The following is a 27,926-nucleotide window of genomic DNA, read 5'->3' on the forward strand; positions in this document are numbered from 1 at the left end:
GAGCTCAATGTGCTTGTTGCTAATAGATAACACAGGATCATCCAGTCTTGTGGAATTGACTGGCTTTTCTTATTTATAGCACAAATTTACATGGAGAGGCACGTTGGGGGATAGCTGATTCTGAACCTACTGAATGCTGCCTGAAATTCATTTCCTATTATTATTTCTGTACGTGCAGTTACTGATAGGGTCTTGTGGGCAGTGAAGAGAGGGGAAGTGGTCTGAAGGACTCAGTATCTTTAGGGAAGGCTGTCTGAGGATGGATGAGGAAGTGAGAGCAAAAAGCCTTTCTCAAGTGTTTGCTGACTTGTACTTTGTATTCTTGCTTTTAAATGGTACTGCTTTTATAAATTATACCGTTAGAAGATTAATAAAGCAGCTTCCTCTTCCAAGGTCCTACGGTGTATTGGACTCAGGTGAGAAGTGACTGAATATTCCATTTAAAACTGTCAGAAGAGGAGAGGGTATCCTGCACTGGAGTTATGGAGATGGGGTGTTAAGGACTCCGGCTCTGGCTGGATGGAGAGAAAGTTTTTTTGGTGTTTTGTCTGAGTTTTATACTGTAAACTAAACTGTTGTGAAATAGATATGGATGGAACTGAGAGGCTATCTGGGTGATGAAGCAGGCCAGCTGTGCAGGCTTTCTCTTCAAGAACAGGATTTAACAGATGTTAAAGTAGAAGGAGTCAGCTTTTCTTCTAACATCGTAGGACATACAGGGCCTGATTCTACAGAGAGGGAACCACAATTGTACAGACAGGGAGCAATGTTCCTCCTTTCTTTAGAAGCAAATTACTGTCTGAAGGACTGCATTTTTTTTTTTCTATATCAAATAAATTCTGAGCTGAGTTTTCAAGTGCTTTTTGCACATTTGGACACTGCAGTCGCATTCTCAGTCTTGCAATCTTCTGTAAGTATTTTAATTTTCCCCTTTTGAAGGCCCTGCAAAAGTGGCGTGCTAAAAGCATGCTTGTTCAGAGCAAAGCATAAAAAACAACCCAAAAGAGGGTGTCAGGAAGTCACAGCAGCACATCTGCAGACAGCCAGAGTCCAGAGTGTGGTGGTATGTAGACACTTGAAGATGCAGGGAGGCACGTAATGCAGAATACAACTCTGAAATCAGTGGCAGGGCGCTACAAACAAGTGTAAGCAATCTACATGCGTATCCTTAATTCAGGAGCAGACTTCCATTCCAAACCAATAAAAGCAGGATACAGCCAAACCAAAAATCAGAAGAAGCTCCATAGGTAGCAGATTGGCCTGTGGGCATCAGAAGGAAGAAGTTCTGGGCTTGCAGAAAGAGAGATTTTCTAAAAATCAGGCCATTTGTAATAGGAAAAAAAAAAAAGAAAAAAAAGAGAACAAAGAATGGTGTTGGTTTTGAATTACATTAGAGCCATCCCTTGGCTAAGCTGTGTGCATTTTTTAAAAAGGTCACAGACCTTGGGACCAGCTGACCCCCTACAGTTACCGCTCTCTGCTGGAAAGGGCCAGATATTGAATGGGAATGAGCTTCTGAAGTCAATATTCAAGCAGAGGGATTGAAAGAAGGATGCTTTTAAAAGCAATGGTCCAGTGCAAGCTGAGAAGCCATGTGGGTTTCATGCTGTGTTTGTATTTGAGTACTGAGAAATAAAACTGCCTTGAAAGAGATGTGGATGCGTCACAGAGCCTTTCAGAAGCGGAGGAAGCAAGCCTGCTTTCTCACAGGCAAGGCAAGCAGCTGCAGCTCTCGGTAGATAATTTGCTCAGTGACTGATGAAAAAAAACTGTGCCCAGCTGAGTGTTACCATTTGACTGAAGTGATTTGTTTTAAATAGAAAAGCTACACAATGTGGGTCTGACCTGGGAGAAATCGTTGGTGGGATCTCTCCTGTGGAAAATAAAGAGAGGATCTGATCATGTGGTAAAATTGATGTGTGGGCACTTAAGAGCTACAGACTTATCTTGAATTTTCAGAAGGGATTTAGACTGTTGAATTCTCTTTGCTGAAATAAGTAAGTTTGCATTTATAGATGAGAAGAAATGATTTCATTCAGCTAACAGTCTTTTGTCGAAAGTGAAGCAAAGCTGTGTGGTGATAGGAAGTTGTTAAAGTGTTGAACTGCTTTACTAGTTAAAAGAAGGGTGTTAAAAGGATAAGAGGGATGTAACGGAGTAAAACAGAAACAAACTGATTTCCTACTAACATGCAATGGATGTGGTATTACCGGTCATGTTTGTGAGAGATAAGCAAACTATTGCAAGTGTGTGATGTCTGGAGATTTTCATCAACAGAAAGGGACACAGTAACCCTTGCAAGGAGGTCAGCAATGCAGATACTGTTTTACATAACATTTTCTAATGCCAATTTCTTGGCTTTACTATCGCTTATGATAAACAACTGTTCTGTCTGCTTTAGGAGGAGCTTGTGATCACTCTGCTTTTTCCTGTTTCTAGTATTTTATGGTGTGGAAGATAAGGGAATAGGTTTAAGGTATATCATTGTTTGCACATCTCGGTGCTGTCTCCTTTACGTTACTTTACTGTTCTCTTTTGCTGCTTGAAAGATTTTCTTGCTTCCTTAGTCTGTCTCATAAAAGGCCATAATGTTGTTGACATGCAAAGCTGAATAGAGAACAGGGTAACGAGCAAGAGGCCTTGAATTTCCTGGATGAATTTTCTTTACATCTAATAAAAGGAATGGCATCATGGCATTTCTTTATTAAATCACATCTCACTTATTAGCTGCTATAGATATTAATAGCTTTACTGAATTGTTTGAGATTCATTTTCAGGAAAACTACTAATCTGAAAAGGCATCTGTAAACATTGTCTTCAAATGTCATTATTACTGTCAGTGCATGAGTGGAAAAAAAAAAGTCTTTTAATTTATTTTTTCTGTCTTTTAGCAAGACTCCAAACTAGTTTCCAAACAAGAAGTTCCAGATACTTACTGCCTTCTCCTTAAATAGCCCTAACAGTTCTTGCAATGTGTGTTAAGCCTTTTCTAAAGAACACTGTGACTTCATGTTGCTAACCACTAACTTTTAGTGCACAAAATCCCAGCTCTACATACTACTAAGTTGCACTAAATGTCCTGTAATTTCCTCCTGAGTCTTTCCCTCAGTTAACTTGTGCTGTTTTTCTGTTTGTTTCCTTTCCAAAGTCTTGGAAAAGGGCCTAGTAGTGTTTGCTCACGATGTCTATGTGTCCTCCTGTGATTTTTCTTGGTGTTTTCTGATCCTCACGGTTCGTCGTTAAAGGCTCCTTTAATTTTACAGTTGCTTCTGGTTCTTTTTACAGTTCCACGCTTTGTATCTAAATGCAGTGACTGTGACTGTCAGCTTCTGATTAATGGTTTCTAAAGATGGGGTTGTGCTGTCAGACAGGTTGAATGTTATTTGTGAAAACTTCAGCTGCAGAGAGAAGACATAATCATAATTGGCTTTCTAGCTCCTCATCAATTGCTTCATCTCTTAAGATTAACTTCTGCAGGAAATTGTATCGGCAAAACTGGCTCCCCTGGTTAGAGACTGTGTGTTCAAATATTTCTTTGAGTCACAAGGTGTCATTTTCCTTACAGAATTGAAACTTCAGATTAAGGAATCTGTAAATGACTTATATTCCACCTACATAAGGAACTACCTTTCTTTTTTTACAGTCCTGTCTCCCTACAATGAGTTGAGCAGGCCTAGGAGGACACTTGTGCTACTGAGTGAAGAGGCTGCACACTTGTGAGCAATCTGTGCTGAAAAGGAATAGCAGAAGAGTAAAGGACTGCTTCTCTTGACAGTCCAAAAGGAAGGGAAAAAAGATGCAGTGTAGGAGCAAGGTTCAATTAAAGGAGGGAGCATTTCCAAGAACATAAGGACAAATAGGCACCAGTTGAAGAGTGAGCAGCTACTCCTGAAAGATCAGGTTGACAAAGACTTCAATTCAGATGTAGAGGAGAGATCTCCAAAGACAAAATGCAGTTAGTCTCTGTCTACTGTTTTATCCCACAAGATCGTGACCTCAGTCAAGGACAATACTGTTGCCTGTTCAGTTGGTCTGTGGGCCTGACCAAGCATGACTCCCTCATTCTTGTGCCAGTGTAGTTTTTACTAATTTTCTGCATGAAATCCCAACCTGAGGCATGGCATACAGTCTGTTTGTCCTTCTGCAGGCACCATTCCCACATCTCTTCCTCTTCTGTTCTATCTGTCCTTCTGGTGGACTCATTTTCCTCACAATTAAGCCTCTCTATATCCTGATGATGAAGTTATTCTCAGTTACTCTAGTTATGTCCTAGTCTTCATTAAATCCTGATCTTCATAGCCGCACGACCCTGTTTTAATAATTCTTTTGCTTCTACAGAAACAGTGAAATTCATTAATGTCTTATTGGACTACTTTTTATACCAGCAGTGTCTGGTAACTTCTACACTTGCTGGGTAGCAGAGCAGAAAAGAGCACTTCAGAGCTATTAATAACTATTCATTTTTCTCAGAAGAGGTAAAGCGTGTTCCTGCAGCAACCTGGACAGAAGTTCTTTCCTTCACATGACAGCAGGAAGAAAATAAACATTTATAGTTGCTTCCTCTTTTAACGATTGCTCCTTTATTGAGTTGTACCTGCAGTCCCCACGTTTCAATCGCAAGATAGTCATTATACCAGAGGTGTCCAACAGCCAGAACAATTCAAGTAGGTCGTTTTTGGGGGTTTTTTTCGTGGGTATTTTGTTTTGGTTTGGTTTGTTTGTTTGTTTTTTTTCCCTTTGCAGGCACCTAAAGTGCTTGCAGTAATTCTGTCTGGAGACATCACCAGCACATCTGCGTGCATGCAGCTGAACAGTGATGTCTCTGTGGGCAGTAAGCTGTGGCACTAGGAGGGATTGCTCTTATCACCATGCAGTAGCTATCCCGTCGTCATCCTTTTTTCCCTTCCTTTTGGAAGCAGCTGATTTGTCTGACCTGACCTGCCCAGAAATAGAACCTGGCTGAAAAAAGACCAGAGATGTTTACCCAGTCTCACTGACTTGACCCATACGTACCTTGTGTGCAGTCTAGCAGACAGGTTTGTTTTTCTCCAGCTAAGAGTTGCTATGAGCTGAAGGGCAGGGGTGCTACACCCATAGGATCTGTTGAGTTGTTTGACACAGGGTAACACAGCATAGGTTAAATTACACTATTCTCTGTGCAGATTTGGACCAGAACTTTGGGTTCTGACTCCTGCAATGTGTGTTTCCCTTCCACTGCTTCTGCAACTGACCATGACAGCCCTGCCTCTAGGGATGTGGCTGTATGTAGACAGACACTGATGTCTCCAAGGAAGATGTATTTTTGTGTGTGTGTGTGATATGGCTACTCAGCATAATCTGGTCTAAATATGTTTTTCAACATTGCTTCCTATCTGCTCAAAATCAATCATGTTTACCATGACGACTTACTTAGTAACCTTATCAGATCTCAGGTCACCTACAGTTTTTGCTTTTAAAAAATTCATTTTAAAGGCAAGAACTGTTTTGGGGTCTGTTTGTTTTGTTGCTGTTAGTTTTTTTTCAGAACATGTATTGTAATTTTTCCTGGCCTTTTGTTGTAATTCACTTTAAAAGATTTGCACAAAAGCAGAATACGAAAAGGCACTTTTGGAAATACATAGCTGTTTATCTTTGATTTTTCAGATATAAAGAGTTCTAAATGCTTAATTGTTTAATTTGTTCTAATAATCCTTATTCAAAATAGCTTTAATAATGAATATTATTAACGTTAATAATGTGAATATTATTAACAGAAAACGTGTCAGGTTTTCTGTCAGGCGGTTGTTGTTTTCCATGCCAAAAACTCCCTTTAAGTCAGAATGACTTGTGTTTCTTCCCCCAGACTGTGAATGTTATCTTTGAAAAAATCCCCGAAAATGAGAGTGGAGATGCCTGTCAAACTATTCAAGTTAATGTGCTGGACTGTGACACCATAGGCCAAACCAAGGAGAAGAGCCTTCAAGCTTTCCTTAATAAGAACGGCTTTCCCTATGGTCTTCAGCTGGGTGAAATTGGTCTTGGTAAGAGCATGTCACTGTGTTATATTCTCATGAAGTTCACTGATCTGTCAGTGGAGTTTTCATTCTAGGAATTCCTACATTTGGCTTTGATATATATATTTTTTACCTTCTAGGAAGAATGTTATTTATTACAAGGTATTTCTAGGGAAACCTATGTGATTTATAGTAGCAGTTAGAACAGCAGAACTGCATCTGCTTCACTTCTGCAGGAACTTCAGTATGCATTAGCAGTAAACATGCTACTCTTTGTGTCTTCTAGTTCTAACATAGCAGTAACACCAGGGAACACTTGTGCAAAAGAATAGCAGGTGATAGCACCTCTAAAATTCTGTCTCGACCAACACAAAATAGCTTCTGTGAATGGAAGCCGTCCTGACTGTCTCTCCATAAGAACAGTCTGTAGTGTGGGATTGCAAAACCACTCCCATGTGAACTTGCAGAGGGACAGAGAGAAGCAGAGCTTAGTTGGGAGCCACTTGTACAAAAATAATTAGGCGGTGTTTTTCTTCACAACCATCTGTACAGTGAGAATGTGGTTGAGATGTAATTGTTTTCTGTTGCTGTCATACTGCAGAACTTGTGTCTGAGGAGCAGCAAAGAGAATTGTTGGATATTGATGGCTCCTCTGAGATGATGGAGGATGGGATAAGGAAGCTAAATACCATTGCTCATTACAAGGTAAGCAGGAAAGCCATGAACAATAAATAGCAATGAATTGAGAAGCAGTTTTTCCCCCAGTTCTAAATGCTGTCTGTGCAGAAATATCTCGACTGATTAAAATCTTGGAGACACAGCTGAGCATCACCAACAGAAGGAAAGAAATGTGACCCATGGTGTTCTTGCCAATGATTCACATTTTCTACTGCTTTTCAGAGTTTTGCTTGTTGCAGGGCTCCTTGCAGAGAAACAGTTACTTTAGTCAGACAATTTAGATAAAAGATCATCTGATTTCCAGCTATGATCACTGTCTTGAGCCTATTCTGTTCTTTGCTGCTGAGTCTTTTGTCTCACCATAAGCAGCTATGAACCTCTTCCCACCTCATATTTTCATTATCTGAGCTTTTGTGGAAGCTCATCGAGAGTCAGAATCAAATGGCTGCTGAGATGAGTTTGATTTTTATTCTTTACAGACCTTGTTCTTAACTCTTTCCCTTTTTCTCTGTTTTTGCTTCCATCTATATTACCACTTACAACCTAATTTTTCCCCTCCGATTGCAATTGCAACCAGTTTTCAAGCAGTCTTTGTTAATGCTGCACTCCTCTCCATCATTGCAACAATAGAGGCCCACATTTAGGGACAGAACCCTTTTTGGAGTGGCACATTGCAAAAGCATAGCAAGCAGCATTGCCTGCTAGGGAGTCGCCACTGATGCTAGACAAACTGGAGGGCAAGAGAGTGAGTTAAGGTGTGCAGCAGATGGCTGGCATGAACTGATATGGTAGCTCACATTTTGATGCTTACCAATAGATGCTGGAAATGAAGTTTGTGTGCTGTGCTGAGTACTTTTAGCGAGCTTTCTTCATGCCTCATTGCTGAAAGTCTGGCTTATATAGGTAAGCTTTGCTAATGAGAGTATGTCTGTGTCATGCAATGCAGTGTGGTTCTCAGAAACCAGAGCAAACCCTGAACAAGTTGCTGTCTTCAAGTACGGTGCCATCCAGAGACAGGAGCAAGGACTTCCAGCAGTACTGATTGTAGCTTGGGTGGACCATTCAGGTCTGAAGCAAGCTCCTTTGGGGTGACTTCATAGTTTTCTGTAGGTGTTTGTTGCTCTCCTTACATCCTAGGGTGACAGAGGTGAACCAGACATCCTGAGTCCCCAGTCCAGTGTCTTAAGAGATTTTCCTGTGCTTCTCTTGAATCTTATCTATACGTCAGCATAAGGCCTCTCCCCAGTCTAGCAGAGGTTTTGTACAAATAAGGACATTGCAGTACTGCAGTCAGTATCTATGCAGTAAAGGTTGTTGCAGGTTTGCATCCGATGAAGTATTTGCATCTAATGAACTTGTGCCTAGTGTGACAGCACCAGCCCTTTTTACTGCAGGCAGCTATTACGAGTGTTGCCTTGCTTTACATGGCAGCTTTTTACTTTCCCTGAGCTCGTGGTGTGCTGTGGCTCATGGGTGCCATACCTCGTGGCAAATAAGTTTGCTCCAGTTGGTCACTGCCATCCCTGGGTATCTTTGTCCTAGGCCTTGTTTTCATCTGTGGTTTCTGCAGGCAGATGCAAGTTAGATGGGAGGTTTGGTTCTTTTCTACAAAGCTGTAACTATACTAATTATAGCTTAGCAGCTGCCCTATGGAAAAATAGCATTGGGCATATCTGTTAGATATTTTAGTCCTCTTTTTTTTTTTTCTGACCTTGAGAAGACATTTTAGGCAGCGGATTAGTAGCAGGTATTAGGAATTAGCTTACCCAGTTTATTTTCTTGTGTGTATATTGATGCAAAAAGGAACGCAAAGGCAAGCAAAGCAAGAAGAGGAAACTTTGCGTGCACTGTGTGAGGGTAGTAACGTTGCCTGAGCTTACCACCTCAACAGGATCTAGAGTTTTGTGGCAAGCCAGAACTTTTCTTTTTGCTTACCATCCTTAAACGCTACAAACGAATCAAATATCTGGAACTGGGAAGTACCTCTGAGTCTTTTTTAAGATACTCAAGCATGAAAGTTGCACTGCAAAGGTCCTACACTCACCAACCTCTCTTGAAAAAACAGGCAGTTTCTACACTGCGTTTAAAAATGCAGAAGTAGGGGATGTTTGTGTTTTGGTGTAGTGTTTCTGAAGAGAGAGATAACTTTATGTTTCTTCCTTGTGTGTTCTTTTGTTCGTAAGTCTGTGTTCTTGGTATGGACATTGATATGATTATTTATGAGGTCTGCAGCATTGCTTGCATGCAAATAACTACAAGCCAAGGCTTGAAAGCTGCTGATTATCATGAAGTCTTATTTTCCACACAAGAAGACAGCTAGAGAGCCACTTTCAGATCTGCTGCCCAGTCATGGATCTCAGTTTATCAGGCTATAGTGGCATCACGCTCTCTAGGAACCAACGCAGACCTTGAAAATAATTATTACAGGGAGGAGAGGAGGCCTGGTGAGCAAGGCGGAGGCACAGAGCCACGCTGCGTCTTCTGTTTTGCAGAACTGCTTTACACCACGTTGTATGGATCTGTGCAGATTGCCCTTCTCTGTTCCCTCAGTGACACACCCAGCTCAGTAACGTTGTTCAGAGCAACCCACTGCAAAAAGTCAGGCAGTTGGACCCCAAAATAAGGGTTTATATCGTGAGTTTTTTTTACAGACCAGACTAAAAAAAATTGTATGACCACTGCAGCAACAGTAAAGAAGGGGAAGCATATTCCATTCAGTGCTAAAAGCAGCTCTTGCCCCAGAAGTAAAAGCCAAAGCAGGAGCTCAGATCCTGGTCATGCTGCAGCAGCACCTCCGCTCCTGACAGAAAGCAGAGTTCTCTCCTGAACTCCCCTTCCCCCCCAGGGCAGGAGCTGCCATCCCAGCATTGGGCTGCTCTTCTGCTCCTCAGGGAGGGACTGCCAGCAGCACGTAGCCCACGCTGCTCAGGGACTGTTTGCCTGTCTTCAGGGACAAGAAGGAGGATTCCTGTTCTCTCTGGGCATTTGTCGTGTCAAGAGAGAGCCTTAGAGCAGATTCCCACTTGTGCCAAATTTTAAAGTGCTCTGTGTTATCTGAAGAGTTCTGAAACACTGTATGATAAGTGGAAATGCTGCAAAAAATAAAGCTTGTAAAATAGATTATATTTACTTTCGGGGAGCAAGTGTAAGTGCATAATTCTTTTCTGCAAGACACAGCTTTTGATAGAGTATCTTAATGTTTAAACTGGTTTCTCACACTGGGCTGTCTGCCAAGGTTTAAAAAACACTTGAAATATTTTGGCAGAGATCCCTTCTTAGGACTGGCCAGTTGTTTTTGTAATTATAGAGAGAAGTAAACTGGCACTTGGCAAAACCCAGCGTTTGACAGCAGAGCAGTGGTATAGTTCTCAGTGTGAGCCATTTTGGACTTGTTCTTTGACAATAAAAGCATGAGTTGCACTTTCACTCCAAGATAACACAGGGAAGGTTGTGGATGGTTTCCCAAGGAGGTTGTGGATGCGCCATCCCTGGAGGCATTCAAGGCCAGGCTGGATGTGGCTCTGGGCAGCCTGGTCTGCTGGTTGGAGACCCTGCACAGAGCAGGGGGGTTAAAACCAGATGCTCATTGTGAAGACCAGGCCTTTCAATGATAACACTCACTATCCTGGCAGCACTATAAATTCAGGCAAGGAGAAGGAAGATCTTTCCTAGAAATCACAAAGTAACTAGGTATGCATTTTGACCTTACTTTCCATGGGGCATAAATAAGTTGGTGGCTTTGGGAATTGAGTTTGAGAATAGCTCTGGGCTAGACCCTCAGTGTGACCTATTTCAGCAAGACATGTTTGGATTTGCTTTCAGATTGCAAATGGAGCAACTATAAAAGTCTTGAAAAAGAAGACAAATACCCACTCAGGTAAGAAATGAACTGCAATCTATTTGATCTTTTGTAGAGAATGGGCTGGGAATGCAGAGAGCCGAGCTATGACAGGTTGTGTCTTGGTCAATAGCAGCTCAGAAAAATTGGCACTTCAGCAGAACTGAGCCAGATGAAGAGCCGTGCTACCTTGGCTGTGGGCCTCTGGCACGTACAGTGGGCTCAGGAGGAAGAAAGAAGGCAAAGTAAAGAGAGGCATGACCTATAGTCCTTGGCTTCTGAGTGATTCAAGGCACAAACTCATAGGCAAGAAAGCGGGGAACCCCAGAGAATAGCACAAACTGATGAGAGCAGCACAGGAAGTGTGCCCTGCTCCAGTGTCAGCCCCTGGGGAGAAACACACACGTGGCGTGTGACTGTGACTCACCACGCAGTCAAAGCAGGCATCTGAAGCTACAAGACATGCCCCTGGGGAATGAGTCACGGGGTGGCATTGCCTCCTCCCTCAGCAAAAACAGTTGCCCATTCCCAGCTATTGCTTTCAAACCTGACTTCAGCCTGCCTCGCCAGGGGCTCTTACCAGAGATGAAACTGTGCAGTCACCTCCTCTCCTGCTGATCACCCTCCTCTCAGAGGGGCTGATATTTGCAGCCAGCTCACTCCAGCGGCAGCTTAGAACTGTCTTAGTGGGACAACTTGGAACTAGGACGTGACCCAAAACTGGTGCAATTCTGAGGTTTCCCCCACCCTGCAGGCAAGAAAGTGTGACACTGATCGGTTTGCTCAGCACACTCGCGCATCACAGCACAGACTTCACAGCTGGTAGCTGTATGTTTCGTTAATGTCTGTTTGCTCTTTGCTTTCTGTTGTTTAGATGTGGACTACTCTGATGAGCACTGTCATTTGGTGAGTTCAGCCATTGCACTGTTACACAGTAGATGTACTACTGAACTGTATTTGTATCTGTGTAATCTCTCTAACCTTATCGTGACAGATTTTACCAGACTCTGAAGCAAATAAAGACATGAAAGGATCGGGTCACAAAGGAAAGCAAAAATTCAAAGTGAAAGAAATGTATCTGACAAAGCTACTGTCAACCAAGGTAAGCTGTGAAGGTCTTGTTTGGGGGCTGGTGTTAGGCTTGGCAAGTTTTGCATGAAGAAAATAGAAATTTAAGCAGAAATTGTGCAAGCTTCCTGTGCATTATCAAATGCTAAATAAAAAGCCTGTAAAAATCACTCTGCAAACTACTGACTGGGACCATTTGTAAAGATAGCCACACTTCAGGTTTGCTAATGCTAGAGGTCTAAAATACTCTTATTCACACGTTCACACACTCCATCTCCCCAAGAAGTGCAACTTTTTTTTTTTTTTTTAATTGGGGTTACAGAAATTGAGTTTTGCTACTGAGCTTCACAGAGTAAGAACAGTCCCTGTCAGTCAGCAATTCATTTGCCCTCCGGTGGAGTCTGCCCAGCTCAGAGGCAACTTCTTATGTTTCTAGTGCCTGAGTTTCAGCAAATGCTGCCCATGAAATGAAATAATCTTTTTAGGGTCTCCAATGAAGCATCCAAAATAAATAGATGAATTTTTAAAAACAGGGTCCTTGGGATTGGTAATATAATTACTTAATATGTACAGTTGACATCCCTTGGAGTTAGCCACATTTATTCCCTCCAGTAATGTCATCTTGTTTCTGACATGCTCAGATGGGATATAAAATTCTTTCAGCAGCGTATTACTTAAAATATTAATCAGTGCACTGTGCTGAGAGCTGTGAGATACGAGAGGCCTGAAGGGATGATGATGACGATCGCCTTCTTGCATTTAAAAAGCTATCAATCATCATTTAATTAGACTGTTGATAGCATCTGAGGCAATTTGGGACACTACTTGAAGTAGGAGTGAAGTCTGGTCACTTCTCATTAGGCATGGAAACTAGCATCAGCCCTTAAGAATTGCTGGGGTAAGCCATTAGTGAAGATGTCAGTGTGTCTGTCAGTAGTCCAGACTTTGCTTTTGTCAGCCAAACAGCTTCGCTTCTGGATCAGGAATACCCAGCATTTAGTTCTTCATCTTTGTATGCCACCCCAAGCCACTATCCTAGAACTAGATCAGCAGCCACAGTGCCTTGGCTGAGAGGTGCTACTGGTGAGAGCAGCTCACATTCTATCTGTAAGGCAGCTTGAAGGCTCATGCCCTCAAGAGCTGGTTAAACTTCAGTTCCTCACCTCCCTCTTGTTGCAGCCACGTGTTGCAAATGCCTTCAGCAGAGGTGTGAACAGTGTCTGAAGAGCTGAGGTTCTTTGTTCAGGAAATGCCACGAGCGATTCCTTTCACGTACCATTTGTCACTTGTTTCCCGTCGGCAGAGTAGTAGTGATGTGTGAAAGCAGTTTGTTACGCTGTGGTTGTAGTTTCAGTTTTGTTACTGACTGTTGGTTGCCGGTAGCCCATGGCCCAGGTGTTTGCCACAAACACATGGTGATTTCTGTGCGTGGTTCGCCTGCACACATTCGGCTCTCAGCGATGACAAATCTTGTTTTTCTCCTGTGTAACCGTAGCACTCCTCGCTTCCTTACTTCTCAGGTTGCAATTCATTCCGTTGTCGAAAATCTCTTCCGGAGTATTTGGAGTTTACCTAACAATAAAGCACCTGTTGCCATCAAGTACTTTTTTGACTTTCTGGACGCCCAGGCCGAAAGCAAAAGAATCACAGACCCTGATGTGGTTCACATATGGAAAACCAACAGGTACGGCTGTGTGACAGGCATAGGAGTGCGTGTGCTCTTCAAAGGTGTAGTTGCAAAGATGGGTGGTCATCCATAATCCAAAGAATAAGATTTTGATGGGTCGGGTTGAAGACGTGTCCCCATAATGTGAGGGCATGGATTAGGTACTGATAAAACCCCCGTAGCTCCCAGGGCTTTGGAGTATGCACACTGACTTCAGAGCCAGAAAGAGATTGAGAGTGGTATTTGTAGGTGGAGGGGGGACTGATGGATGGGTTTGCTCTGTAGCCTCTGTTCCCCAATCCCTCTTGTAACAGCAGACAGCACAAAAAGATGCTTCCTTCCATGAGTACAGTGAGATTAAAGTACTGTTATAAAGTAGTCGTGTGGCCTGAGCTAAATCTTCAGGGTGCTTGTTCTTTCTCTCCTAGTCTTCCTCTGCGCTTCTGGGTGAACATACTGAAGAATCCCCAATTTGTCTTTGATGTTAAGAAAACGTCACATATAGATGGCTGTCTGTCTGTCATCGCACAAGCCTTCATGGATGCCTTTTCTCTAGCAGAACAGACGATGGGGAAGGTAATGCTGCCCTGCATGGCTATCACTAACTTCTCAACCAGTGATTAATTTTTTTCTAACTATTTAATTATTTGGGGGATGAAAGAAGTCTTGAATCTACTGAAGCTGAAGGCAAAATTGGCTGTGGTGTCATTAAGCCAGGCTTCCATTTCTTGTTGCTCCATCTTAGAAGACTCGGAAGAATTCATTGGCATAGACAGATACAGCAGGTAAAATGTTATTTGTATGGGTAACTGTTGCTTATCTTCATGGCATCATCATCAAGCTCCAGCACCCTGCCGCATGCAGGGCTGCCAACCTCCATATCTAATACTAGACCAGGCTGCCCATGGCCCAATCAAGCCTGGCCTTGAACACCTCCAGGACGGGCATCCACAACCTCTCTGGGCAGCCTGTTCCAGCACCTCACCACTCTCTTGGTAAAGAACTTCCCCCGATATCCAACCTAAATCTTCCCTCCTTCAACTTAAAACCATTTCCCCTTGTCCTGCTGTTATCTACCCTTGTAAAAGACTGTAGTGGATAGAATATGTGGAAGAGGGTGGAAATGGTATAAATTTTAATGAAGTTTTTAAGCAGAGGTCATAAAAGCGTTAATGTTATCTAAGAAGTATTTCAGACTTTGCAGCTTGCTGATGTGCAGAGAACAGTTACAGTAAGCTACAGGGATCGGTGAGAATATCTGAAAGAGGGCAAAAGTTCAACACAGTTCCTTTCATGGGTGTTAGCCACTCTCTTTTTATATCCAGAATTATTTACTGAAGGAACAAATCCAGAGATCTTGCATTCAGAAGCTCTCTAGTACAATGTCAGAAAGTCTGGGGACCAGAAAGAATTCCTTTTTCCTGAGGCTATATTCCTTTTCTTTGGAGCGAAGCTGGCTGTACTTACTCAGGCTCATGCTACCAAGGAAAGAAAGCCAGAGATTTTTCAGACTAAAATTTTGTAGAGAAAAATTCAGTAATTTCCTGTGTGAGCTCAGCTGCACCAACTGCTCATCTGTTAAATAACAAATAGTGCTCTCGTTTCTCATGCTTCAGGAGCAGAGTGTTATGAACTAAAGCTAATCACCTCACTTGCTTGATGGGGGAAAATGGAGATGAGCACAGCCAGTTAAGTTTCTGCACCTACCATCCATTGTGAAGTCCTGTTGCTACAACAGCTCCCATTAGTCATGTGAAAAGAAGGTGTCCTGAAACATGCTGGTTTGTGATGCCATCAACATATTGCTAAGTATTAGTAAAATAAATTTACTGTTGTGATTTTTAGCCTTTTGTCTTAAAACATTCTGTATAGACAATTAGAAAATAAACATGCTGAAAACGCTTTGTCACACAGGGGAAGCAAGGTGTCACAGGGCTGTGTCGTTTAGTCCCCAGAATTTAAATTTGAGCAGTTACAGGAAACTACCAGCCCCAACTTTTGCATGTTGAAGTCATGGTTTCCAGATGGAGCTTTGGCTCCTACCAAACACCAGCGCTTATTTCCTCAGCTGAGCTAAAAGCTGACTGGTCAGCAGTGCTCACCTGGGCCGCTGAAGTCCTGGGGAAGGAACGAAGTCCCTTTGGCTCTGCTTGCCTGGCAATCAGCTCTGCACACGGAAAGTAAAGAGAAAGGCAGGGCATGGGACAATGTTGTAGGGAACCTCTACCAGCACGGTGTTTAGAGGCTTCTCTGGCATATTGCCCAAGGGGAACTTGGGTGCCAGGATCCCTAGGCCTGAGGGATGGGATGGCATCCAGAGAGACTTAGACAAGCTCGTGCAGTGGGCCCAGGAGCACCTCATGAGGTTTTACAAAGCCAAGTGCAAGTTGTGGCATCTGGGTGGTGGCAGTCCTTGCTATCAGTACAAGCTGAGGGATGAAATGGTCAAGCCTGCCAGAAAGGGCTTGGAGTTACTGCTGGATGGCAAGCTGGACCTGAGGCAGCAGTGTGCCCTTGCAGCACAGAAAGGCAACTGTATTCCAGGCTGCATCAAAAGCGGTGTGGCCAGCAGGGTGCGGGAGGTGATCCTGCCCCTCTGCTCTGTGCTGGTGAGATGTCACCTGGAGTACTGCATCCAGATGTGGAGTCCTCAGTGCAGGAGAGACATGGACCTGTTGGAGTGTGTCCAAAGGAGGGCCACAGAAATAATGCAAGGGATGCAACAGTCTGTCTGTAAGGACAGAGAGCTGGGGCTGTTCAGCCTGGGGAAGGGAATGCTCTGTGGAGACCTGAGAGCTACAAGAAAGAAGAGGAGAGACTCTTTAGCAGAGTCTGTTGTAACAGGACAAGGGGAGATATTTCAGACTAAAAGAGGGGAGGTTTTGATTGGATATAAGGAAAAAGTCTTTTACAGTGAGGGTGATGAAGCACTGGCACAGGTTGCCCAGAGAGGTGGTAGATGCCCCATCCCTGGAGCCATCCAAGGTCAGGCTGGAGGGGCTCTAAGCAGCTAGCTGTAGGCGTCCCTGCTCATTGCAGGGAATTGGGCTGGGTGACCTTTGAAGGTCCCTTCCAACTCAAGATTCTATGAACTTTCTACAGCTCTGCTGCATCTGCTCTCCATTAAGCCCTATACTTCAGCTCTGACAATTGTTCAGGTCCAGAGAGGGGCAGAGGAAAGATTAGAAAGAAAAACGTCTGAGAGATAAATAATCAGCACTCCCGATGCCATTGAAAATAATTACATGGCAGCTGTCACAAAACACAATGAGCTGTTACCAATGTCTGGTCTTCATCTTTCTTCTGTAACCTTGATTGCTTGCATGGAACCACTGCAAAGAGAAGTGAGTCACACAGAGACACGATTAGATGCAATTAACTGTGTGGAGGTGGAACCTCTGGAAACGTGTGCTGTGAAAACTGACAATGCTTCCAATATTTTCTCTTAAGGAAGCACCAACAAACAAGCTTCTCTACGCTAAGGACATTCCGCTGTACAAGAAGGAGGTGAAGGCGTACTACAAAGCCATCAGGGATCTGCCTCCCCTGACCACTTCAGAGGTTGAAGAATTTCTAACTCAGGAATCTAAGGTGCGGTTGAGAAGTGGGAGCTTCGTTTGCTTTTTTAAAAGACGAGAACCATCTGACCAGAGCTGTTTTTCTGTTCTAGAAACATGAAAATGAATTTAATGAGGAAGTGGCCTTGATGGAAATCTACAGATACATTGTGAAGTATTACGATGAGGTAAGCACTGAGTGGGCCCAGCACACCGACCGGGCCAGGCCTCTCCCTGCTGGATGCCACTGAGGTGGTGTTGCTGCAGTCCCATCTGCTTGTGGATTTGCCAGTCCAGGGTGTAATGCACCCTGATATCAGCACTGCTTTGCTGCACCACAGAACTCTCCCTGCAGAGAAAGTAGCCAGTGCTTTGTGTTGTAGTGTTTGTACAGTATCCCTTATTGCCTGCCATGGCTCCTGTGCTTGCGCTCCTTTTCTCCGGGGAGTGAGAAAACAGATCACGGTGCAGCACCAGGGATGGTAACAATTGGCACAAACCCCTCAGCAGAGCACTCAGCCCTGCAGCAAGACATGTCTGCTCTTTTCCCATCACAGCCCTCTGCTCCAACAGACTTTCTCTTAAGGAAAAGAAGCTATGGTGCTATTACTAACAAAGAACCTTTTCTCACCTGGATTCACTTTGCCACTGGCTGCCTTCAGGCTGCTCTGTGAGGAGCTCCCTGCCCCCTCCCCAGGGGGATTCTCATTTCAGTTTGCTTGGCTGTTCATGAGAGGCTGCAGTACCTGCAGCTGCAGAGGCATCTGAGGTGCAGTCCCAGGGTCTCTCAGCAGCACAGTGGCTGCCTGGCTGCAGCGCCCAGCTGCCGGGCACCTGATGGCTCCTATTTCTGGTCTCCAGCATCTTGAGTTATCTGGCTTTGGCATCAAACTTCTAAAAAGCTTGATGTAATAATTGGAAAAGCAGGACGGTTTATTAAGCTTATTAGAATCGCTGACACAGAAGAGTTCGAGATACATTCCAATCTTAATGCCAATTTTTGCTCTTTTGAAGGCATAAAACCTCACTACACTTAACCCCATCCTTAGGACACTCTCCCTGTGCTTCCCCCAGGCACGGGGGAGGAGTGGGGGTAGGAGGAACAGCTACACCTCTGCCATTGCTCTTGGCCCCTTTGTAGAGGTGCCAGCAGCATTCTCTGACACAGCAGTGCTCAAGGGCTGCTTCCCACTGCCTGCTGGGTGCCAAAGGGGAGCTGTGGGGTGGCAGCTTAAGGGAGGAGGAGAAATAAAGTTTGAGTGCAGATCTGCACTGGAGTAAAACTGCCCCACGCACTCCAGCAGCTGAATGTGGAGGGGATTCATCTGCTTCTTAGTTTGGCTCTGTCGTTCTTGTGCAGAGTGTTGCAATTGCTGTAATTATAATGACTTGAAAGGAAAGCTACTAAAATGAAGTGCTGAAGTCAGAAGAGAATGTTTACATACAGACGGGCATTCAGATGAGTTCTTCTGCCAGTGGCTGCTGGAATGCAGACAAGTAGGCTTTAAAGAGCAGCAAATCAAAGAAACACTAACAAAATGATTCCCTTTTTTGCTAATTGTTAACAGATTGTCAGCAAACTCGAGCGAGAACGGGGGTTTGAAGATGTCCAGAAACAGCTCCAGCAAGTAAAAGCCTTATTTGATGAAAAGAAGAAATGCAAATGGGTTTGAGCAAAGCACTGCCTCACAGCATCACTGCGGGGAACTTGAAATAAGTGCTGCTGCTCCCCAGGCAGTTCTGAATGACTCTGTACAGGGCTCGAGCCACTTGAACACTGCTTCACTCTGACCATTCCATACCCCAGTTTGGGAACGAAGGGTGCACAGGGCTGGATTTTGGACATGCCAATGTGACGGTGCAGCTGAGGCTGGCACTGGCAGCCCAGAGGTTTTAGGTACTTGAACCCAGGTACTGCCAGCTACTGCCTCTGTAAGCTTCCCACAGACTGAAAAGCAGCTTGTAGGATCTGCGCGCTGCAAACTCGGAGTTGCCCATGTGAACCTTTACGTTGCTTTGCTCTGTTTGGAAAAGAGAAAGCTGATGATGGTTTGCCACACCCTTCCCACAGCCGCAGACAGGCTGTGGGGTCAGCACGCTAGCCAGCTGCAGGCTCCTTCCTTCCAGGCAAATGTAGGCTGGCTCCTGTTGCAATGAAAAGCAGCACCCAGTGACACTTGGGAGAAGCTTGCTTTGCAAGGGGGTGGGGCTGAGCTTTGAAGTGCAAATGCCACATGGCAGGAGTTTAGAAATGGCTTTGCAGGGGGAGCCAACCACAGATCAGGGCTTCGGAGAAAGGACCTGCTCTGGCATCAGTCTGTGTTTACATTTCTGCCTCTCCATCCTTAGACAAGCTGTGAAGCCCCTGTGAGCAGCTTCCGAGGTGTAACCTCTGGGGCCATGCTGCCTCAGAACAGGCAGCTGTGATGGCTGCGCTCAGAGAACAGCCCCTCTCTGCCAGCTCTGTCAGCCTCACCGCCTGTGTGCAGGTGGCTCACAAACCCAATGCCAGCATCTCATTGTATTTTTCCAGGTTGTCCAAACAAAGGTTTTGTCAAAAGAAGGTTAGTTAGGGCTTGGGCAGCCTGCCCTCATCCTGCTGGGGAGGTTTTTGAGGCGTGGATGTTTTCAAAGAAAGACCTGGGAGGAAGAAGCATTGCATTTGTGGCTGACACCCAATGGAAGAGCTGTGGTGCCGCTCTGCTGCCACACAGCTGCACTTCCATGTGAGCTGCAAGGTTTGGTCACCGCGGGCTCTGCTTTGATTGCTATAATGGCACATACTAAGGCTTCAGCCAGCACCCAATTTTCAGGCAGGGCTTTGATCAGCAGCATCTCCTCTACAAGGTGGGAGAAGGCCCAAAAAGCATTGCCTCGAGGCTCCTGAGGGCCCCACCACCGGGGCAGCCACACGCTGTCCTCTGCCTTGGTACAACTGGCTCACACTTAGAGCAGGCAGCATCCTCTGGGTCTTGGGATGAGGCAGAGATGTGGCACGTGGCTCCCAGGCAGCTGAGCACTCCAAACAGGTGTACCCGTGCAGCACTGCCTTGGTGATGCCCAGAGGTCACAGCACACCAGCAGAGCAGAGCTGGCCAGGCTGGCTGTGCATGGCCAGCCAGCAGCAGGGGGGGCAAACAGCCACACCTGGGCAGAAGGAAGGGCATCTGCTCCCATGGGAAGAACAAAACAAAACACACTGCCTACTGGTCTGCCCCCTCCCTGCCGTACGATTGCACAAATTGTTCCTCTTGCAGATCAGAGAGGGGAGCCGCCTGTCCGTACTGTGATGGCTTTGTTTTAATTCAAGTCTTATACTTGCTATTAAGTTTACACTTTATACTTGATGGAATGTATGGCTTTGTTCAGGAAGCTGCACTACAATGTTGCAGTGCTTTCAGCAGTTCTCTCCTCTGCCAGGCGTGGTGAGTTTCATTTTAATGGAAAAGAGCCGAACCAATCTAACCTGTCTTGCCCTCTGTCCTAAAGGAGTGCACTGTGGCTCGAGTAGCACATAAACACAGATCAGCTGTACTTAAGGGCTGTGATTTTTAATGTTCTTAACCTGACCTTTTTAAGCAGCGTCAAACTAATCAATGATAAAGCACAGTAACTACCACTGAAGGACAGGCATCAGCAGTTTGCTCACTGCACTCAGGCAGACGTCTCACGAGTTGAGCTCCATTTCGGTTGATGGCTGGAAGCGCATGAGAAGGAAACGCGCTCGTTTTGTTCAACAGTGACCTTCTGTACAGGCAGAAGCACAACTCACAGCTTCTGCTTGGAAAGCTGTAAAATAGAATCTGTTTGCGTGGGTCTGATCCTGTGAACCTCACTCTGTGTGTTTATATGATGAGAAAACTGAAACCAGTCCTATTCTGTATTTGTACTACTGCTTGTTTGCTGCAATAGCGTTAATGATTTCTAGAGATTAAGTATGTGTTGAAGCAGGCCCTGTAGCTTTGCCTACGGCCTGGAATAGGATTCTTGCCTTGTATCGGAGCCTCCTAACCAGCTTCACTCTGTTGTAGCCCATTTAAAGTCATGCTGGGACTTTGTAAACCATGAAGTGGATCTCACAAAGTGACGTGAAGTATAATGAAGTGATTGTAGCTCTTGTGGTAGGTTTGGGACCTCACAAAACATTGGCACAACTCCCACCCTCACAGTCTGCTGTTACTCGGACAAAACAAGGTATGACTAATGCTGCCTTCTGGCAACCCAACAACTGTAGTCGCGTTCTCTAAAATGAAAGCAAACCTCTCTTGAACTGATTTCCACACGTTTACAGGCAAACAGCTATTGCAAACAGCTTATTTTCTAACACTAGCTTACAGAGCATTATTTTGCAGTCATTTAAAGTCAAATGCTACTAATGTGTAAAGTAATTCCTGTTGTACAGAAGTTAACCTGTTGTTTAAAATGAATGGTTTGAAAAAAAGTGCAAACGACAAATACATGTTGGTGTTTGTATGGGTTTATCTCAAATAAAGTGCATTTGAAGGCTGGTTAGATTACTTTGTGTATTTTAAAATAGTTAAGAGAGCAAACAGTTTTGCAGTGGTGCCCGGGCCAGGAGGGGAGTGCAAGATGCAATACAATCAGCTTCCATTGCTTCCAGCAGTTACAGGTGCCATGCACTGCTTTCCTTGGAGCGCACTTAGGAAACCGTAATACAGCACTTATGTTTACCTATGGCACAGAAAGTAAAACATGCTGCAGAGCAAAGCTGAATGCAAGACAATGCCAGCCACCATCTGCAGCTCATTCCTCAGCTGACTGTTCCTACAGTTCCAACAATATGCAGTCAAGTATTAAACACTTTTCACTAATGAATTTACACTGCAGTATCCTGAAAAAAACAAAACAGTAAGAAAAAGCCAGCCCACATCTCCAAGTTTTCACTATCAAGTCATCAAAAATTAATTGAATCTCCACAGGTGTTAAGCTGATAACCAAGGAAAACAACTTAAACCTTAAATAAATAAATTTATTGTAGCTGACAAAACAAGCTACAGTGGCAACAAATACAAACTAACGTTTTCATCACCTGAAGGCAATTTGTTACACTCCATCTCTACAACAGTATTTTTTTAGAAACTGATTGTTGTTTCTTGATGTTACAAAACCAAGAGGCACATGGACAAGAGCAAAGTCAGGAGCACCCATTTCACCCCATCTGTCTGCATGGGAATTTCGGAGCACCACTCCAGGCGTGGATTCCAGCAGCTGGAGTACTATCAAAAATGTAGTTTATTGCATGTCTTGACTTCCAAATATTTGTATAGCATTTCTATAAAGACATTTTCAAAATGCTGTTATAAAGTTTTCATTTAGATACCATCCCGTTTGCTAACGGATGGCAGTCTATCAAAACACAAAACTGCACAGGATGTATTTCCCGCACCTCCGCACACACAGTCGTGCTTTGGAGGATATTAAGAGCACGTGGCCAGGAGGAGCTACTGCAAACAGCACCTACAGTTTGCACACCTTATGCAGAGTCCTCGCTCTGCACAGCAGCTCCCTCTGCTCCCCTGCTGGATGCCAGCTCCCTGCGTGTTCCTGCTGTGAGCCGCTCCCCAGCCGGCCCAAGCTCCTGCAGCTGCTTTCTCTGCCTGGTTTCGAGATCTTCCAGCCGCTTGCGAAGCAGGGAGAGCTCTCTCTGATGCTGTTCTTCCTTGAAATTAATAGAAGTGGCTCTATTATATTTTGCACGCCTCCAAGGAACCAAAACAAGCAATCGTTTCATTTTTTAAAGTAATGATTTTGAAACAAAAACTGTGATGTTTGAAATGTTATTCATTACATTCCAGCCTCCAGCACCCCCCACCTCTAGCAGGTCTCGCTCTGACACTCATGGCAAGCAGCAGTAGCAAGAAATGGGAGCGCAGCACTGCTGCTCTGAGATGAAGACACACAGCAGCTGTGGCCTCACCTCAGGGACAGCAATCAGCAGTGCTGGCTGGGCCACCTCAGAGAGATTATCGCCCTCAGAAGCACTCTGGGGTACACAGAATGCTTTTAAGCCCACAAGAAACAGTGAGTGGCAATCCTGTTTTGTAATTACGGAGTCACGATGTGAGAAAAAACACTATGACATTTCATGTCCAGAAGGAGCCATTTAAAGCCTCAAAATAAGCACAGAGGGCAGAGAAAGGGGTTAGAACTGCATTTGTTACATTCTGTAACGTGCCCTTTGTCTTTCAAGAACTCCTTTCCATTATCACAGAATCACAGGTTGAAAAGAATGGCCTGGGTTGAAAAGGACCACAACGATCATTCAGTTTCAACCCCCTGCTCTGTGCAGGGTTGCCAACCACCAGACCAGGCTGCCCAGAGCCACATCCAGCCTGGCCTTGAATGCCTCCAGGGATGGGGCATCCACAGCCTCCTTGGGCAACCTGTGCCAGTGTGTCACCACCCTCTGTGTGAAAAACTTCCTCCTAATATCTAACCTAAACCTCCCCTGTCTCAGTTTAAGACCTTGTGCTATCACTATCCACCCTCGTAAACAGCCGTTCTCCTTCCTGTTAATATGCCATTACAAGCAAAGAAACATAACTAAAGGGATTCCTCCCTCTTTTTAAAGATCTTGTGCTCCTCCCTTCGTTACAGCTGAGGTCCCAAGCCCTTCTGTTGCATTAGTGCCATGTGCTGTGACACAGTACCTGAAGGAGGAGGAAGGACACGTCGGGCCCAGGAGGCGGGACAGATGCTGACGTTACACTGACTGGGTTCAGGGATGGGATGCCAGGATTCAAAATCAAACTGCGAAATTCGTTGTGTCTGCGCTGCAAGTCCTTCAGTCTCCTCTGGAGACGTGTGTGTTCTTCATAGGAAACATTCTGCCTATGAAATAACATTTCTTAGCGCTCTAAATGCTTACGATCCCGACACGGCAGCACACCTCTCTGTGGGTACTTTGCTGCTTACTGTCCTTGTGCAAGAACACTACCATTAACAAACGTGAAGACATGATTTGACCACCCGTGTGTATTTCTCTGCCTGAATGGCTAGCAGTGCCAGCACACAGTAACCTACAGCAGGATTAGATTTTACACGGAATAAACTAAGCTGCTAATAGCATTCACAGTGGTGAGCCACAGGTGCACCATTCAATTCATTATTTGAACCAAGCTGTCTGTACTGCACAGTGAAGAGAAAAAAGCAGCTGGTCCTTCCAAGAGGGCGTTAGGCCTGTTTCCTTTGTCATTCTGAAGTCAGTTTTCTTTCCTGTCTTCCATCTCCACATACTGTGCTTTCAACTCCAGCACTGCTTCACTCACATCTCTTTTTTTTTTTGTAAAAAGAATTTGTTCTTTTGAAGGGATTCCTGCAACCACATCTATACAGTTTCCAGATAGCTTTCCTCTATCTCTCCACCACAACACAGCCATCAGAAATAGACTCCACTCACAGAATTCCCATATGAACAACCATTAGACTGTACTGCAGTTACCACACTAACTAGCACGCATCTTCAAAAGCAATTCACGTTTCTGAATCACATTTGGGCCATGTATCATTTTTTCAAGCTAGGAAAAAGCATTTATTTATTTATTACCTATTTAACACCTGGTTTTCTTTTTCTAGTTCTTCTATCTTGGCTTCCAAAAGTTGCAGTTTCTCTTGCATCCTCCTTTGTTTATTATCATTGAGAGTCTTTCTCTGCCAAAGAGACATTTCAAATAGAGCAAAGTAACACTTTGATAGATCAGATCCTGTGAAATCAAATCCGTCCTGCACGCGGCTTAATGCTCTGACAGGTCTCATCTCACTGGTGACAGGACGATGGGAAATGGCCTCAAGTTGCACCAGGGTAAGTTTAGGTTGGATATCAGGAAAACCTTCTTTACAGAAAGGGTTGTTAAGCACCAGAATGGGCTCCCAGGGAGGTAGTTGAGTCACCATCCCTGAAGGTGTTTAAAAACCATTTGGATGTGGTGCTCAGGGACAGGATTTAGCAGCGAGTTTTTAGTTAGGGTAGGATGGTTAGATCGTGGTTGGACTCGATGACCTTTAAGGACTTTTCCAACCTGAGTGATTCTAATAACCAAGCAGTCCACCTCTTAAAAGCACAGAAATACACACAGAAAGAAACCCTCACCAAATCATAGATGGCGTTAAAACAAAGTTGTCAGCTGTAACATTCTTGTGCACATCGCTTCAACACATTTCTCTGCTAAGAACTGGATGTACTTTGTCGTTACGTACAGCAGATTGCAAATCAACTCTTAATATTAAAACAATTCTGGTCTAGAATTTGAACTTTTCATAAATAGGATCATTTACAAAAGAAGAGCCAACGTACCTTTTTTTGGGCAACTGCAGCTCGACACAGCTTGTTCTTCACCTCGTTGTATTTCTCTTCCTTCTCTGTGACGCGCTGAGTAAGCAGATGCTTCTCCTCCAGCCACTCCATGCGCCTGTATTCTAAAGCCCTTCAAAAGGACAGGTTAAAAGGGTAAGGAGTTACACAGATGAAGCAGTTTTTTGGCTTAATGCCTTAAGGCTCTTAAAATAAACACTTCTTTTCGCAGCTCCTGTCTTTATAGATTTGAAACTTCTGACTTCAATGTGACTGTGCTCAAGACTCATCATATTTGAACCCGTGCATCAACGTAACCTTAGACATTTTACATCTTTGAAGGAAACGTTGAAGACTAAATCCAGCAACTGTGCAGAGGACATCTCTAAATTCCAATCAAATCATCACACTGGAACACAACATGAAACAACTGTGCCAAGCACCAGCTGTCAGAAGGGCTGATGACTGCTCTCTGTGCTCGAGAGGTGAGGCACAGCAGTGGGTTGCTGCCATTTGTGCCACACAAATCCTTTGTAATAGAGAAGTTCAGACTTGACTATTCTGTGCTCCCAAGCAGAACAAACACCAGCATGACAAGAAGCTCCCGCAGATACGCTTCCTAGACAGCATCCCAGCTGCACGCACGCCACAGCCAACATCTATTCTTTGTTCAGAACTTTGCATGGTTGGAACATGTTAAGATTAGGCTGTGATCTCTAGCAGTGGACTGGGAAAGGAGGAAGTTTCTCTGCTGGATTTTTTGTTGCAGCTATCTCAAAGCAGAGAAGAACCAACTGCCTATTAACTACTTTGTGACAAAAAAAGTCAAATGGTGACATTCAGTCCAGCAGTTTTTAAGAAATACAGATCGGTATCAATGCATTTAGACTTGGGCTGATGCAGTTTCCCTAATGGGAGCCTTGATGATTCTTCATAAAGCTCTCCTCAAACACCCTTTCCCTTCCCCACAGTGTTAACATCACTCAAATCAGAACCAGGATCCTGGCCTACCTGAAATCCTTCACTGCTCTTTTAGTTGATCACAAAAAAATTACTACCACCCCCAGAACCAAAGAGAAACGCACTGCTTAACAGCAGAACTTCAGCTGAGACACTGGTTAAAAGCCTCACAACATTTTTATTCAATTTCTCAAGGAAATTCCACTAATGTTGTTCCTGAAATGTTTAACAAGTGCCTCCTCCAGCTCATCTCTCATCTCTGTCAGTTTATCAGGCTCATGGTTTGCCTTTGGCTCTTTTTCTCATTTCACTTTTTCATTTCCAAGCTTAAGCCAGACAAAGCTAAATTCTTTGCCTACTCTTGCTGTTTGCCCAAATAGCATTAGTTTAACTTATCTGAAACTGGTTATCTCAGCCTCTCTTATCTTTTGGTCCTTTTTTTTTGCTTCTCTTTAAGCTGTATTGCTTTGGTGCTGCTTAACTTCTGGAGCTCAAGCTCAAAAGAATTACTGAACTGAGGAAAGAAGTCACATCAGCCACACAGAAAAAAAAAAGAAAAAAGGGAAATATCCCAAGACTCCTGTGGTAAGAGAAGGACAGACAGGGAGGACTTGCAGGTAAGGCTGCAAAGCTTCTTAGTTTCTGCAGTAACAGTCTTGGTGCATCTCCTATTATCTATAGGCTTATAAAATTATCTTGGCCTCGTATCAGCTAAAAGGATGTGGTGGAAGAAGTAAGAAGTACACACACATGGGCTGGGTCCCCAAAATCTTATCAAAGCACAGCAGTACAGTCACTTGTTTTACTTTCGTGCTTCAACACTCTCTAACATTCAAACATTGTGAAATTCTGGATCCACTCTACATGCAAGTTTTATGTTCAATAGAAATAGAACCTCATCTCATAAAAATCAGTGCATTTCATTAGTCAACAATTAACTGTAACAGGTATGGATGGAATCAAACCCCTACTTCTGAAGTTATCAGGAGCAAAGTTTTTATATACACAGCATAACAGAAGGTATGGCTTTTTTTTTTTGTCAGCACAATTGTCCAGTCTTTCCTGCTGACATTTAATCATAGAATCATTTGAGTCGGGAGGGACCTTTAAAGGTCATCTGTTCCAACTCCCCTGCAGTGAGCAGGGACACCACAGCTACATCAGGTTAATTTCAGACATTTTCAGCAACTGCATCCCATACTGAACAATCCATGTGAAAGCAATACAAGCAGCGTGAAAACAAAAAGTAAAACCAAAAGAGAACAAAGTTTACTTCTCTGTTTCCAGTTGGGCTTTTTCTGCCTGAGTTCTTGCATTTTGACATTCTTGTCTCAATCTTTCTACTGTTTCCTTCAACTTCTGATTATATTCCAGCAAATCATTTTCTGACCGAGAAAGTGAAGCCACTTGGAGTTGCATGTCTTGAATTTGCTATTAAAAAAAAAAAAAAAAGAAATATATACGCAAATATCTACATTAATTTGGAGATACTGCACATGTCAACATTCCTTTATCATAAACCTTTCTTATTTGTTCCCTTTCTCCTTACTCAACAGCTTATCTAGCAGTTTTACAGTAAACTACTACTAGACAAGAAAGAACTTTTCTATTGCTGTTGAAATACGAAAGGGAAGGAGAGGAAGGAATCCAGTCTGAGTCCCCTGTAACTCAGGGAATCTGACATTAGGCCTTAGAGCTGAACAGAACCAGAGCATCACAGCACACCAATGAGCTGAGCTTTGGAGCTACTCACTCTTCTCTCTCCATTACAGCCCTCAGTGGCTGCACAAGCCAGTTCACAAAAGCAAGTAGAGTCTGAAAAGTCCAATCCCTGCAGTCAGCACAGAAAAAGGAT

General features: G+C 44.0%; 2 protein-coding genes across 5 annotated transcripts in view; one reads left to right on the forward strand and one right to left on the reverse strand.

Moving 5' to 3' along the window:
• Nucleotides 1–21,312, forward strand: part of PLXNC1 (plexin C1) — a 68,106-nt gene extending 46,794 nt beyond the window's left edge. The window contains exons 22-31 of the mRNA XM_042889785.1: nt 5,843–6,020; nt 6,595–6,698; nt 10,494–10,548; nt 11,384–11,415; nt 11,504–11,611; nt 13,098–13,261; nt 13,672–13,819; nt 16,694–16,834; nt 16,914–16,988; nt 18,369–21,312. Coding sequence (XP_042745719.1) covers nt 5,843–6,020; nt 6,595–6,698; nt 10,494–10,548; nt 11,384–11,415; nt 11,504–11,611; nt 13,098–13,261; nt 13,672–13,819; nt 16,694–16,834; nt 16,914–16,988; nt 18,369–18,473 — 1,110 coding nt within the window. The 3' untranslated portion in view covers nt 18,474–21,312. The remainder of the gene's footprint in view (nt 1–5,842; nt 6,021–6,594; nt 6,699–10,493; nt 10,549–11,383; nt 11,416–11,503; nt 11,612–13,097; nt 13,262–13,671; nt 13,820–16,693; nt 16,835–16,913; nt 16,989–18,368) is intronic.
• Nucleotides 1–27,926, reverse strand: part of CEP83 (centrosomal protein 83) — a 47,712-nt gene that overhangs the window by 3,677 nt on the left and 16,109 nt on the right. The window contains exons 12-16 of one of the 4 annotated variants that reach the window (XM_042889786.1): nt 27,345–27,502; nt 25,115–25,244; nt 24,368–24,471; nt 23,472–23,652; nt 21,239–22,480 (exon numbers count right to left, since the gene is read on the reverse strand). In XM_042889786.1, the coding sequence (XP_042745720.1) occupies nt 22,295–22,480; nt 23,472–23,652; nt 24,368–24,471; nt 25,115–25,244; nt 27,345–27,502 (759 nt within the window). In that variant the 3' untranslated portion in view covers nt 21,239–22,294. Of the gene's footprint in view, nt 1–21,238; nt 22,481–23,471; nt 23,653–24,367; nt 24,472–25,114; nt 25,245–27,344; nt 27,503–27,926 lie in introns of those variants that run through there. The other 3 variants (XM_042889789.1, XM_042889790.1, XM_042889788.1) reach the window with 3 other exon arrangements.

This window comes from Lagopus leucura, unplaced genomic scaffold (assembly GCF_019238085.1).
Source record: "Lagopus leucura isolate 7727_CA_CO unplaced genomic scaffold, USGS_WTPT01 Super-Scaffold_100159, whole genome shotgun sequence".
NCBI classification, from domain to species: domain Eukaryota; kingdom Metazoa; phylum Chordata; class Aves; order Galliformes; family Phasianidae; genus Lagopus; species Lagopus leucura.